General features: G+C 41.7%; 1 protein-coding gene across 1 annotated transcript; it reads right to left on the reverse strand.

Annotated features, from left to right (window-relative positions):
• Positions 1–2,636: 2,636 nt before the first annotated feature.
• Positions 2,637–9,958, reverse strand: LOC139464602 (cobalamin binding intrinsic factor-like). The gene is made up of 5 exons (XM_071246125.1): positions 9,931–9,958; positions 7,107–7,185; positions 6,471–6,641; positions 3,015–3,142; positions 2,637–2,868 (listed from the first exon to the last, which is right to left on the reverse strand). Exons 2-5 carry the CDS (start codon positions 7,166–7,168, stop codon positions 2,807–2,809), a joined length of 423 nt encoding a protein of 140 aa, XP_071102226.1. The 5' UTR covers positions 7,169–7,185; positions 9,931–9,958; the 3' UTR covers positions 2,637–2,806.
• Between the last annotated feature and the right edge of the window lie 5,512 nt (positions 9,959–15,470).

Raw genomic sequence — 15,470 nt, forward strand, 5'->3', positions numbered from 1 at the left:
TGTATTTCTGGTAGCAAACCCGGGTACTCTCACAATGTCAGTCAACAGATTGGGAGGTACCAAACCTAAGATACCGAGAACAATGGGGAGTCTGACAACTTGGTACTTGGGATGCAAGCATGACATTTTGAAAGCGAGGTCCGCATATTAGCCATGTTTTTCCTGAATCTTGTCAATCACATTAGTGTCAAAAGGGACAGAATATTGAATGATGTAAATAATTTCATTGGATTTATCTAAAAGAACAAGATCAGGTTTGTTGGCCTGGATACGTCTGAGGCTGTATATATACGGGCCTATTCCAAAGAATTGTGTATTGATCATTATCCATGACGCCCTTTACATATTTCCGGTCGTACCAGAGATGGACCTCTGTGTCAAAACCACAAGCATGGCGAAGACGGTAATAAAAAGATCGAGCTACACCATCATGTCGCTTCAGATACTGTGTTTGTGCTTAAGCTGGGCATCCACTGACAATGTGTTGGACAGTCTCATTAAATTCGTTACATAATCTACATTTCATGTTTACATTTTGATGCAAAATCACACATTGACGGTTTCGAGTGGGAATTGACTGGTCCTGAGCAGCAAACAGAAAACCTTCTGTTTAACTTTTCAGGCTAGACGACTTCATCCAAGCGAAGGACTCTACAGGACTGCTGATCGTCTCAACACAATGCACATAAAATCGACGCAGTGGTCGTTCAGATTGCCGCTCCTTGAAAAAACTGAGTCTGGGCCGACTTTATATGGCACTTAGCTTGGTTGACACTCATTTCTGTACCGTCCAGCCGTACAGAACTATCAACAAAGTCAACACTGATACTGTGGAATGCCTTGTTTTAATCATGAGTCTTAACATGCTTCACATTTTGGGTTTTGTTCTCCTTACAAACACAGTGAACATTATAGCACATGCTGAAAATGCGAATGGAGTAAAATATTAGTGTTACAGAGATAGAGTTTAGTGTCTTATCTTTAGCACATGACAAGGGAACTAACTTAAACATTTCGGAATCACCACGGGGCGGCTGGGTTAAGTACTCCGTACAAACAGGGAAAATAAATGGTGGTTGACAACATTGTCTATTGCATCGCGTGACAAAAATATCAGTTCTAACCAGAGAAGCGACGTATTGGACAACCACCGCAGTACTATTCTACATGTATTATACATGTACAATTTACACTGAATTTGCGTGATTCTATTTCACAATGCTTGAACAGGAACCCGTTCGGGTCCAAACCACTTCAATCGGGGTTCACATGCGAGAAAGTAGTTCCAACTTTAGAGACTAGCGGAAAAATAAATAAAAAAACAAAACTGAAGATAAAGATAATCCTATAGTGGTGGAAAGGTATGTATTGCATGACCAAATTAATTACAAACTACATTACATAGACAGTTGCTTCAGATATATAAACACCTCTCTGAAATAGAGTTAGAATGTATTTGTTGTTACCCTGTCTGGTTAGGACAAGGCTAAGCAGGGAGTGGTCGGATCGGAGTATACTGTGTCTGAGTAGGGTATCTATGATAAACTGCGGCATGGTATCTCAGTGAGCTAACACTATAAAACCTGCATAAGACCGGACAAGTGCAAGCAGACACACAGACATTGACGATCCTGCTCTGCATGGTTACCTTGTTAAAGGGAGACTTCGATTTCTCCTTTTAGTTACAACATTAAAAGGAGGCACTGGAAGTCCAGTTGCCTCAATGCTCTGTGCAGAGATGCGTACAGTAGGTGTGTCAGATTCATTAGGTTTTCCAGCACCATCCCGTGCTCTCTGGTTTACACGACTAAAACCTGCATCTAGTCCGACTTTAAACTGTTCAAACTTAACCCACGTCTCCTACATTGAGCTGACAGTTTCCACTTTCATTTACCCGTGGAAATATGCACACACATGTCACATACAGACAATTGGGATTAAGTTTATGGCGTAATAATTCCCATCACGTTCAACAATAAATGTATGTAGGTATACCAGGTACATCAACTGTGTCAAGCACATAAGCTATGCCAATGTATTATTCAAAATATCGGTCATTACTGTGATATTGTATATGCAGTGTATTGTTCTCAACATCAGTCATTAGTGTGACATTGCATATCCAGTGTATCGTTCACAATATCGGTCATTCTTGTGACATTGTATTCCAATTGTATTGTTCACAATATCTGTCATTCTTGTGACATTGTATTCCAAGTGAACTGTTCTCAATATCGGTCATTAGGATGACATTTAATATTCAGTGTATCGTTCACAATATCAGTCATTAGGGTGACATTTAATATTCAGTGCATCGTTCACAATATCGGTCATTAGTGTGACATTGTATATTCAGTGCATTGTTTCCAATATCGGTCAACAGCCTGACATATATACATTGTATTGCACAACACATTAACGTGTGGTGTGAGATTAAGTTTAAATGAGGTTAAAAGTATTGCTGCATGAAATAAATAAATAATGTAATCGACGTTTTTACATCACCATTTTTGGCGTTTATTTCACATCTATATAACCAAAACTAAATTATTTTTTATTCAATTACCTTAAGAGGACAAACAATTCCACAACACAGGTTCCAGCAATCCTTTACGTGATCACACACTCATGCCATCACAAAGATACGACAATATCCGGCCAGATCTCACCATGATGTCAAGTATAAGGTTGAATAGAGAGCTTTGTTTTGTGCTTTGAGGATATGAGGCATTAGCTCAGTTTGTATTTCCACATCTTGTAGCTGGATGAGTTCGACCCCTGACCACGGCGTGGTGAAATTGTCGGTCTAGTAAGTGGTGAAATTGAAGGAAATAACGGACCCATCTGTTGGTACGTACATACTGACACCTGCAATGCAGAAACACCATGGTCAGTTTATGTGTGGATCAGTGCTTCGATGTACATATACACACTTATGCATACATACATGTCTACACTCACTCACTCACTCACTCACTCACACTTACATACACGCACACCACCAATCCACGCACCTGCTGCAGGATTTCCATTGTCCAGGATCTCCCAGTAGGTCTTGTCCTCGGCGTTTCCAGCTAACTTGTTCATGCTCATCACATCGTATCCCGTCGCGTTTGGTGTCGCATTATATTCAGCGGTAAAACTGAAAAAGAGCAATTAAATGACTGACTTGTTTTTTATTTTGATTATAAATATGAAATTGTCGTTTCCGTTCCTTTTGTCACACAAGCGATGTCTTATAGATTTAGAATAGGATGGGTCTCACTGAAGAGGTGATAGATGACAGAAGAAGGTGTTGTTTGACAAAGAAGGTGTTGTCTGACAGAAGAAGGTGTTGTTTGACAAAGAAGGTGTTGTCTGACAGAAGAAGGTGCTGTCTGACAGAAGAAGGTATTGTATGACAGAAGAAGGTGCTGTCTGACAGAAGAAGGTGTTGTTTGACAAAGAAGGTGTTGTCTGAGAGAAGGTGTTGTCTGACAGAAGAAGGTGTTGTATGACAGAAGACGGTGCTGTGTGACAGAAGTAGGTGTTGTCTTACAGAAGGTGTTGTCTGACAGACGAAGGCGTTGTCCTATAGAAGACGGTGTTGTTTGACAAATAAGGTGTTGTTTGACAGAAGAAGGTGCTGTCTGACAGAAGAATGTGTTGTCTGACGGAGGTGTTGTCCTTCAGAAGAAGATGTTGTCCTATAGAAGAAGGTGTTGTTTGACAAAGAAGGTGTTGTTCGACAGAAGAAGGTGCTGTCTGACAGAAGAAGATGTTGTTTGACAAATAAGGTGTTGTTTGACAGAAGAAGGTGCTGTCTGACAGAAGAAGGTATTGTATGACAGAAGAAGGTGCTGTCTGACAGAAGAAGGTGTTGTTTGACAAAGAAGGTGTTGTCTGAGAGAAGGTGTTGCCTGACAGAAGAAGGTGTTGTTTGACAAAGAAGGTGTTGTTTGACAAAGAAGGTGTTGTTTGACAGAAGAAGGTGTTGTATGACAGAAGACGGTGCTGTCTGAGAGAAGAAGGTGTTGTATGACAGAAGACGGTGCTGTGTGACAGAAGAAGGTGTTGTCTCACAGAAGGTGTTGTTTGACAAAGAAGGTGTTGTCTGACAGACGAAGGCGTTGTCCTACAGAAGAAGGTGTTGTTTGACAGAAGAAGGTGCTCTCTGACAGAAGAATGTGTTGTCTGACGGAGATGTTGTCCTTCAGAAGAAGATGTTGTCCTATAGAAGAAGGTGCTGTTTGACAAAGAAGGTGTTGTTTGACAGAAGAAGGTGCTGTCTGACAGAAGAAGGTGTTGTATGACAGAAGAAGGTGTTGTCTGACCGAGGTGTTGTCTCTAAGAAGAAGATCCTGTCCTACAGAAGAAGTTGATGTCTGACAGAAATAAGGAGGACTGGGGACCTAGTGTTTTTGGAATGTAATTTATTGATAAACAATGATCGTAACTGTATTACATTGAATCTGTTGAGATTCAGTAGGAATTCATTGCATTGCATTTGAACAATGATTCGTTGTCAGGTATGTAATACTTTTTAATGTAAGCAGTGGTGATTATATTAAGATGCTCGAATTATCTGTAATCTACCGGAATAGCATGGCTGGATACCAAGCGTAAACAATATGTATGGAAAAGTCTGTAGTGTTCTAGGGAAACTGGACTGGCCTAGCACTGTGTGGAAAGTGCTGGAAGTTAGTTAGCTATATAAGTGTAGGGGGTGCGTCCGTCCCTCATCTCACATTTCATCTGACATTACATCAAGATCACTTTTCACCCTGGTGTTCAGACTAGGCCTATCTCGGAAGCTTGACCACTATTGCGGCGAGGTGATTAATATTCTTGTCATTGTCATTTCCACTGTTCTCACATTTTATACTGTATCAATCTATTTACACATAGTATCTATCTGAGAACCAAGGAGGAGGTGTGCACGGCTAGTAGTATCTATCTGAGGGCCGGGGAGGAGGTGTGAAAGGCTAGTAGTATATATCTGAGAACCCAGGAATAGGTGTGAAAGGCTAGTAGTATCTATCTGATGACCCGGGAATAGGTGTGCAAGGCTAGTAGTATCTATCTGAGGACCCAGGAGGAGGTATGCAAGGCTGGTAGTATCTATCTGAGGACCAGGGAATACTACCAGTATCTGAATGAGAACCTAGGATAAAGTGTGCAAGGCTAGTAGTAACTATCTGGGAATCCAGGAAGAGGTGTGCAAGGCTCGTAGTATCTATCTGAGGACCCAGGAGGAGGTGTGCAAGGCTCGTAGTATCTATCTGAGGACCCAGGAAGAGGTGTGCAAGGCTCGTAGTATCTATCTGAGGACCCAGGAGGAGGTGTGCAAGGCTCGTAGTATCAATCTGAGGACCCAGGGGATGGTGTGAAAAGGCTATTAGTATCTATCTGAGGGCCCAGAATGGTGTGCAAGGCTAGTAGTATCTATCTGAGGACCCAGTAATAGGTGTGCATGTCTGGTAGTATCTAACTGAGAACCTAGGATAAAGTGTGCATGGCTGGTAGTATCTATCTGAGAACCTAGGATAAAGTGTGCATTGCTGGTAGTATCTGACTGAGAACCAAGGATAAATTGGCATGGCTGGTAGTATCTGACTGAGAACCAAGGATAAAGTGTGCATGGCTGGTAGTATATAACTGGGAACCTAGGATAAAGTGTGCAAGGCTAGTAGTAACTATCTTGGAATCCAGGAGGAGGTGTGCAAGGCGCGTAGTATCTATCTGAGGACCAAGGAGGAGGTGTGCAAGGCTATTAGTATCTATCTGAGAACCTAGGATAAAGTGTGCATGGCTGGTAGTATATAACTGGGAACCTAGGATAAAGTGTGCATGGCTGGTAGTATCTGACTGAGAACCAAGGATAAAGTGTGCATTGCTGGTAGTATCTGACTGAGAACCTAGGATAAAGTGTGCATGGCTGGTAGTATATAACTGGGAACCTAGGATAAAGTGTGCAAGGCTGGTAGTATCTATCTGAGAACCTAGGATAAAGTGTGCATGGCTGGTAGTATATAACTGGGAACCTAGGATAAAGTGTGCATGGCTGGTAGTATCTATCTGAGAACCAAGGATAAAGTGTGCATGGCTGGTAGTATCTGACTGAGAACCTAGGATAAAGTGTGCAAGGCTAGTAGTATATAACTGGGAACCTAGGATAAAGTGTGCATGGCTGGTAGTATATAACTGGGAACCTAGGATAAAGTGTGCATGGCTGGTAGTATCTATCTGAGAACCTAGGATAAAGTGTGCATGGCTGGTAGTATATAACTGAGAACCAAGGATAAAGTGTGCATGGCTGGTAGTATCTGACTGAGAACCTAGGATAAAGTGTGCATGGCTGGTAGTATCTAACTGAGAACCAAGGATAAAGTGTGCATGGCTTGTAGTATCTGACTGAGGACCTAGAATGAAGTGTGCAAAGATAGTAGTATCTAACTGAGGACCAAGTATTAATGCAGCAGTAATCCTACTGGAAATGCGGATCGATGGCAACGGCCTCCTGTAGGAAGTAGATGAGTTCTCTCTGAGGTTTCATCTCAAGCTTGACAGTGGACTTGAACCTCGGCGGCTTGAGGCTATTCTCCACATTGATGATGACCGTGATATTAGGACCGCACATGCAACAAGGGCAAGTAACACTCCTGAAAGACAATGACATATCATGTGTCACTTTTGTATTCGAATTCAGTCGTGAAATTATCTAACTTATCTATCTAAAAAGTTGATTTATTACTGTCACAGATTGAACGACTATCACCCTTTGAAATGTCTTATACTTTGACTTTTCAGATTATTTCTAGTCAGTGTGTACAGAACAGACGTGAAGTGTATATCATATAATATCAACTCGTTAAAACAAGCGTGTTATTAGGCTAGAAATGCAACATCGTCTTATCATTAAGTATCATCTGTGTACACTTGGAAATGTGCGTGAATATGTTATCATGATATACAGGCAAGTTATTGTGTCAAGATCACCGTTGTTAGGGCTGGTATTTATTTTAGCAAGCAAACCATTTCTTATTGTACACCATGAGGAGAAATTTCCCTCCAGCACACCAAATAATCAATGTCTATTTAATGAGAGACTGTACATGTATACTTACTGGCCAGTCAGTGCGTGAAACACAAAGCAGGCCAGCAGACTCATGCACGATAGGGTATGCATTGTTCTTGTTGGTAAACCTAAAAGAAATAAAAAAGATAAAATCTTTAAAAAAAACTTCTTTAAAATCTTTGGAGAAGACCCCGTCGTCATAGGCACATGTACAGTAACTGACATAGTTGACATGGATCTCAGTGTCCGTGTAGGCTGGTACACTAACACATATAGTGGACATGGACAGTAGTGTCCGTGTAGGCTGGTACAGCAGCACACACAGTGGACATGGACAGTAGTGTCCATGTAGGCTGGTACAGGAGCACACAGAGTGGACATTGGTTGTGGTGTTCGTGTAGGCTGGTACAGCAACACACACAGTGGACATTGGTTGTGGTGTTCGTGTAGGCTGGTACAGCAGCACACACAGTGGACATGGACAGTTGTGTCCATGTAGGCTGGTACAGGAGCACACACAGTGGACATTGGTTGTGGTGTTCTTGTAGGCTGGTACAGCAGCACACACACTGGACACGGGTTGTAGTGTCCGTGTAGGCTGGTACAGTAACACATACAGTGGACATAGACAGCATTGTCCGTGTAGGCTGGTACACCAGCAGTGGCCATGGACAGCAGTGTTCGTGTAGGCTGGTACAGCAGTACACACAGTGGACATGGACAGCAGTGTTCGTGTAGGCTGGTACAGTAACACATACAGTGGTCATGGACAGCAGTGTCCGTGTAGGCTGGGACAGCAGTACACACAGTAGACATGGACAGCAGTGTCCGTGTAGGCTGGTACAGCAGTACACACAGTGGACATGGACAGTAGTGTCCATGTAGGCTGGTACAGCAGTACACACAGTGGACATGGACAGTAGTGTCCGTGTAGGCTGGTACAGCAGTACACACAGTGGACATGGACAGTAGTGTCCATGTAGGCTGGTACAGCAGTACACACAGTGGACATGGACAGTAGTGTCCGTGTAGGCTGGTACAGCAGTAAACACAGTGGACATGGACAGTAGTGTTCGTGTAGGCTGGTACAGCAGCACACACAGTGGACATGGACAGCAGTGTCCATGTAGGCTGGTGCAGTAACACATACAATGGACATGGACAGTAGTGTTCGTGTAGGCTGGTACACCAGCATTGGCAATGGACAGTAGTGTTCGTGTAAGCTGGTACAGTAACACATACAGTGGACATGGACAGTAGTGTTCGTGTAGGCTGGTACAGCAGCACACACAGTGGACATGGACAGTAGTGTCCGTGTAGGCTGGTACACCAGCAGTGGCCATGGACAGTAGTGTCCGTGTAGGCTGGTATAGTAACACATACAGTGGACATGGACAGTAGTGTCCGTGTAGGCTGGTACACCAGCAGTGGCCATGGACAGCAGTGTTCGTGTAGGCTGGTACAGCAGTACACACAGTGGACATGGACAGTAGTGTTCGTGTAGGCTGGTACAGTAACACACACAGTGGACATGGACAGTTGTGTCTGTGTAGGCTGGTACACCAGCAGTGGCCATGGACAGCAGTGTTCGTGTAGGCTGGTACAGCAGTACACACAGTGGACATGGACAGTAGTGTTCGTGTAGGCTGGTACAGTAAAACACACAGTGGACATGGACAGTTGTGTCCGTGTAGGCTGGTTCACTAGCAGTGGCCATGGACAGCAGTGTTCGTGTAGGCTGGTACAGTAACACACACAGTGGACATGGGCAGTAGTGTCCGTGTAGGCTGGTACACCAGCAGTGGACATGGACAGCAGTGTTCGTGTAGGCTGGTACAGTAACACATACAGTGGCCATGGACAGCAGTGTCCGTGTAGGCTGGTGCAGTAACACATACAGTGGCTATGGACAGTAGTGTCCGTGTAGGCTGGTAGAGTAACACACACAGTGGCCATGGACAGCAGTGTCCGTGTAGGCTGGTGCAGTAACACATACAGTGGCCATGGACAGTAGTGTCCGTGTAGGCTGGTACAGCAGCTCACACAGTGGCCATGGACAGTAGTGTCCGTGTAGGCTGGTACAGCAGCTCACACAGTGGACATGGACAGCAGTGTTCGTGTAGGCTGGTGCAGTAACACATACAGTGGACATGGACAGTAGTGTCCGTGTAGGCTGGTACAGCAGCACACACAGTTGACATGGGTGGAGTGTCCGTGTAGGCTGGTACAGCAGCTCACACAGTGGACATGGACAGCAGTGTCCGTGAAGGCTGGTACAACAGCACACACAGTGGACATTGGTTGTGGTGTTCGTGTAGGCTGGTACAGTAACACATACAGTGGCCATGGACAGTAGTGTCCGTGTAGGCTGGTACAGTAACACATACAGTGGTCATGGATCGCATTGTTCGTGTAGGCTGGTTAGTCGCATGCAGTAGTTGTGCTAAACATACCTGTATGTTACTCCGCATGCCCTTGCGCAGTATTTCTGTGTGCCCAGATAGCTGGAACGTTGCCTATAATATCAATTGCTCTTTTGACTGGCCCTGATTCGAATATTGACAGTCCGCTGTCACATTGCTTAAATATGAACACAACATGCACACAACATGCACACTCGGTAGTAGTAACATCGTGGCATTCATTTTCTCTACAAGGTGTGGGCATCGAATATTTCCAGAATAAAAGCGACTAAATTGGATGGCAAGGCCAACATCTGTGCGACCCAGCTGTAATACTGCTCACTACGGTGTAAAACAACACTCGCTAACTCTATCATTGCACAATATAACAACCTTTGCTCTCCGTACAGTTGCGTCTAATATCAATTGAATTGTTTAAAGCGAAGCGCGGAGATTGTTAATATGCCTTACCTGTAATGTGCAAGTCAGCCACAAGATGGCGATGTCACGTGTACTGTGATACTCCCTTCATTACAGCCTGTTTACACAGCCGAATCAAGTATCATGTATGTGAGTATTATATGTCATCTGTACGTATTTGCAGTAACAGCCTTAGGATGGACCTTAACATATCTTTGCTGATACCACTTCTATAATAATACGCTGAAAGCAAACGTTCGTACATCAAGAGAAAGTAAGACTATTGTTAATCTGTCATGGCATCTGTCCTTTCATGAAGTCAAGCTTTCATCTGTCACCACAGATTAAATGTAGTAATATGAAAGAATCGGGTGGCAATCAACTGCCATTGTGTAGTATAATTACTTTAGTGGCTGATCTAATACTTCGTACATACAGACCATTTGCTAAGAACGCCAAGAGCATGCCGGGACGTAATTTGTTACTTCCCTTTCAAACTGCTGTACTTGTCCTTTTCGGGGACGAAAGTATCCCGAAATTTCACTAGAATTATGCACACCCACCATATTTGCCAGGCAGATGTATTAAATTTGTATTTAAAAAGAAAATGAATAGAAACAAAATCAGAACGTAAATAGGGTTGTTTGTCAAATCAGTTTAAATCCAGTACACTTGCAGCACACGCTGAGTAAGAGAAGAATTTTCAGCTCAATGCTACCGAAGATCCGGGTTGGAAAAAGTCTTCAGCAACCTATGATAGTCGTAAGCGGCGACTATGCTTGTCGTAAGAGGCGACTATGTGTGTCGTAAGAGGCGACTATGCTTGTCGTAAGAGGCGACTATGTGTGTCGTAAGAAGCGACTTTGCTTGTCGTAAGAGGCGACTATGCTTGTCGTAAGAGGCGACTAACGGGATCGGGTGGTCATGATCGCTGACTTGGTTGATGCATGTTATTGTATCCGAATTGCGTGGGTCGAGGCTCATGATATCAGTCACTGGACTTTCTGGTTCAGACTAGATTATTTACATACTGCCGTTTTATAGCTGGAATACTGCTAGTGTGGCGTTAAAGAATTAACAAAGCGTAGCAACTGTCTGTGCCTGTCTGCGACTCCAGGGGTTTCCTCCCATATTAAACTGACACACCGTGATATGACTAAGATACTGTTGAAAGTGGCGTTAAACCAAACTCATTCGATACACCAACTGTACTAAATATACCAGCTGCAAAAGCTGTACCAGATATACAACCAATAGAAACTGTACCATACATATAAGCTGTATAAGACCCCCACTACAAGCTGTATCAGAGATTCAAGCTGTACCAGATATTCAACCAATTCCAGCTGTACCCGATGTATCATTTGTTCAACAAGTTGTGCCAGATGCACCAGATATATGTATTGTCCATTTTATACATATATCTAATTTGGCATTGTATATCTAGTGTATTGTCCATAGGGTCGGTCATTAATGTGACATTGTATATCTAGTGTATTGTCCATAGTGTCGGTCATTAATGTGACATTGTATATCTAGTGTATTGTCCATAGTGTCGGTCATTAATGTGACATTGTATATCTAGTGTATTGTGCATAGTGTCGGTCATTAATGTGACATTGTATATCTAGTGTATTGTCCATAGTATCGGTCATTGATGTGACATTGTATATCTAGTGTAGTGTTCACAATATCTGTCATTAGTGTGTGACATTATATGTCTCGTGTATTGTTCACAATATAGACCATTAGTGTGAAATTGTTTCTCTGAGTATTTTCACAGTTTCGGCCATTAGTGTGAGCATTGTATACCAATGTATTGTTCTCAATATTGGTTATTAGTGTGAAATTATGTACCAATGTATTGTTCACAATATCGATCATAATGTGTGACATTGTATTGTTCACAATATCGGTCATGATTTGGACTTTGTATACCCAGTGTTTTGTTCACAATATCGGTCATTAGTGTGATATGATATACCAAGTGTAATTGGTCACAAAATACCATCAGTGTAACAATGTATACAGATGAACACAATATCGACCATAAGAGTAACGTTGTAGACCATTGTTGACATTACATTTTTTATATATTGTGCACAATATTGGCCATTAGTGTTATTGTAAACCAATGAACCTTTCGACAATTTATGTGACATTGTATAGTCACTTTACTTTTCACAATATGGGAAATGTATTTGACATTGTATTTCCAGTGCATTGTCCACATTATCGCTCATTCGTGTGACATTATATACAGTTTATTGCAAACAATTTAGAACTGCATGTTCTTTACATCTTTATGAGAATATAGTCCGGCAGAGAAATGAATATTTTCCCACAACCCAGAATTAGGGGATAAAGTTTTTTTTATTGCTGGATTTGTTTAATGATGTACTTTAGATTATGAAACTGACTGATGACACTCTGTCATCTTTGGGCATTTTGAAATATTCAAGATGGCCGACAAGATGGCCGCCAAAACATGAAAATATCGCTTCCTTGCTAACAGTATGGAATATGATACCACTTTTGGAGCAAATCACTAATATTTTGATTTCAACTAATTAGAATATGGTATTCTAAATGAACTGGTATCATTTAAAACATAATTTGATTCTTAAATAAGCAAGATAACTGGCAAAATGCCTGTCGAAACATTATAAACTCAACAAGCACGGCATTCTTTTTAAGGATAATTCTGAACTTTCAAAAATGAATATTGGCTCAAGGTTTTCTTCACATACATACAATCATCATCAACAACATGGTTAGTGAGTTGGTTGAAGCAGACACTGGAGCTACAACGTAATAGGAGAAGGCCTCGTAAGTGTGTCACTTGTGCCTAATCCATTTGGTTTTCCGAAATTAAATATGTTTAAATCAATACCGCAGCTGGTAGTTTAATTTGTGAAAAATAGCAGCTGTCGGGGCTATGGGTCAGTGGGTGATTGACGATTTGCGATGGCGCCAGCTGGGGTAGGAGACGACACACTTTCCAAATTATTTCTCAACCTTATCTGATGCTAATTCAACAAGAAACACAGAGACACATAGTTTTTGATAGAGGCTACTTGTTATACTATATTGTTGATTAAAATATGTAAAACTATGTATCTCTGGCTGTATTGTCATCCCTTCAATCAGTAAAGTGGACTATTCCAACTACACACATTACCTAATTATAAATCTCATCCAGGCATGGCATACCCACATCACCTAATTGTATTTTGGTACCTTGTGGGGAGAAATTAGGCGATCTGGGAGGACACCGTTATATCATCTAACATGTCCAACTCTGCTCTTAAGTAAACAAGAACCTAATCAGTGAGGGGTCCTTTATCATCCATATTTGACTGCTTATAAAAATCTTATATCTCTCCTCACAGCTGGTTATCATATTTTTGCTGCTGAATATTCGAAACAGAGTGATTGAGTTGGTACAACACATGTATACGGTTCCATTTTAAATGACTGCAGCGCTCCATTATGAAAACAAGTTGTTTTAACGCCGCTCTCAGCAGCATTCCAGTGATATATGACGGCAGCCTGTTGTATATGAAATAAATGCAAATTGAATCTTGAATCTTGAAAGTTGCAGCTTTTCCGCAAATCAGTATGACATGCAGTATACAGTATATCAACTGCAATTTACTGTATACAACATGCAGTATACAGTGTGTCGCGAGCTCCGCGCTGGGCTGGAGCACACATTTCCTGCCCCTCTCCCTTCGGCAAACACCTCATGGGGGGTGTAATGAGGTCACAGGTCAGGCGTGCACTCGTCAGTTGTCTGATACGGTCAAGAGTAAGATCTTCCGGACTATCACAGCACTAGAGGAATGTGGATTGTTGATGAGGTACAACGTGTTTGAAACTGGGAGTTGAACACAAACACTTATAGAGAAGAGCTCACCATAAAACGTTATGGACTCGCGGACGGACTTGTGTTTTCAGTTCAAGACGTACATGTATCAAGTTGAACTTCTACGACAGCTATAACTTGGTTACCGCTTCCTAACTGTAACATTAACTGAACATTACGCCTTTTATACATATTTGTGATGGGGCGACAATGCGACAGCGAGACATATTTTGACATTGAAAAATGTCGCGTTACGGCATTGTCGCCCTTTTGTAAAATATAGAAAAAGATTATTCAAAGAGCGACAATGCGACAACGCGACAATGCGACAAATTGCCAAAATATCGCGTTGTCGAATTGTCGTGCTTTGGTTAATTTCGACACATTTTGCTTGTTTTTGTAAAGGCGTCAATGCGGCAATACGACAACGCGACAATGTCCCTTCCAAGATTCCATAGTGATCCGTGCAAATAAAACTGAGTTATGAAATAGAAGTTTAACATGCCAGTTAAAAGATAAAGTGTAAAAATGCGCTGATGAGTTCATCTGCATGCCGAGTCTATACGCTGTGATGAACAATAATGCTCTGAGCCAATACATTTTGTCAAATGTATGACATGTATTACCTGTAGGAACATATATTTATACTCGTCCATATTTTTGACGGACAATATAATATACATGCTCGGTAATAGTGAGGACGGGCATCATTGTGTGTTTCCGTGCTCACCTTTCGCGAACACCCGTTGGATGGCCTGAACCACTTCGGATTTTTATCCCACATCAGTCTGATACACCGTGATATAACTAAAATACTGTTCAAAGTGGTGTTTAATGCGATCACCGTAGTGTGTTACTGCAACTGTCCAAATTTTGTGTAGTGATATTATGTAATATGTAAAATAAAGCATATTCAATTATCCAATTGATTTGATTAGAATATACTTGCGTCAGTGTATTTTATTAACGCCCAAAACCGTATTTGTTAAACACATATAATAACAGATCATATACCCGCATGGTGCCTTGACTTACTATTAGCTTTAATAGGCCATTCCGGAATAAAATAGTTCCCCCCAAAGCGAAGAACATCTGTTTTAGTTTGTTTACAAGAAATGTATTCCAAAAAATACCCTCATTAGATGAGAAGGTCCATTAAGAACTACCTCAGTAAGTCAATCACAATGACAGAGCGTTGTAATACATTTACATCAAGTACAAAATGGCCGACACGATAAACGTGACGGGAGATATTTCCGAAGTTGTTAATTAACCTATGACGATTTCAAGCCTTTGTCATCACTGATCAATTGGCCGATCATTGAAAGGTGATTGTAAAGATGTGTCAAATAGATACTAAGGTAAATTCATAGATTGCTGTAGATTGTCACTACGATAGTTTGGATTTTTGGGTTGTTTTTTTTCTCTAGGATGGGTATCCTTGAACGGCATGCAACCAAACTGTATGACTTATCCCAGAGTATGCTAAGACGCTACGTTCAAAATTAAATTGTCTAAATGATGAAAAAAACCGCTTCTGTATGAATTCTTACTTGGGAATTCCCAGGGTTTTCCCCAGGAATGTGGAAGTAGTCAGTGTTTACGTAATTTCAAGAATACATTCACCTGATAAACGTCATGTGACCCACCTCTCGTCCCATGGAAAAGCTGTATATCGTGTAAACTTCACATTACAAAATTAGTTACTGTTATAACCAAATGA

Source organism: Haliotis cracherodii, unplaced genomic scaffold, assembly GCF_022045235.1.
Source record: "Haliotis cracherodii isolate W230 unplaced genomic scaffold, xgHalCrac1.p SCAF_17, whole genome shotgun sequence".
NCBI classification, from domain to species: Eukaryota; Metazoa; Mollusca; class Gastropoda; order Lepetellida; family Haliotidae; genus Haliotis; species Haliotis cracherodii.

Bases quoted from the DNA above. Each gene is read 5' to 3' on its own strand.
- LOC139464602 (XM_071246125.1), bottom strand. From the start codon at position 7,168: ATGCATACCCTATCGTGCATGAGTCTGCTGGCCTGCTTTGTGTTTCAC. The intron at 6,642-7,106 runs GTAAGTATACAT...ATTGTCTTTCAG, and splicing joins TTTCACGCACTGACTGGCCA to GAGTGTTACTTGCCCTTGTT. The intron at 3,143-6,470 runs GTAGGATTACTG...GCTCTTTTTCAG, and splicing joins GCCATCGATCCGCATTTCCA to TTTTACCGCTGAATATAATG.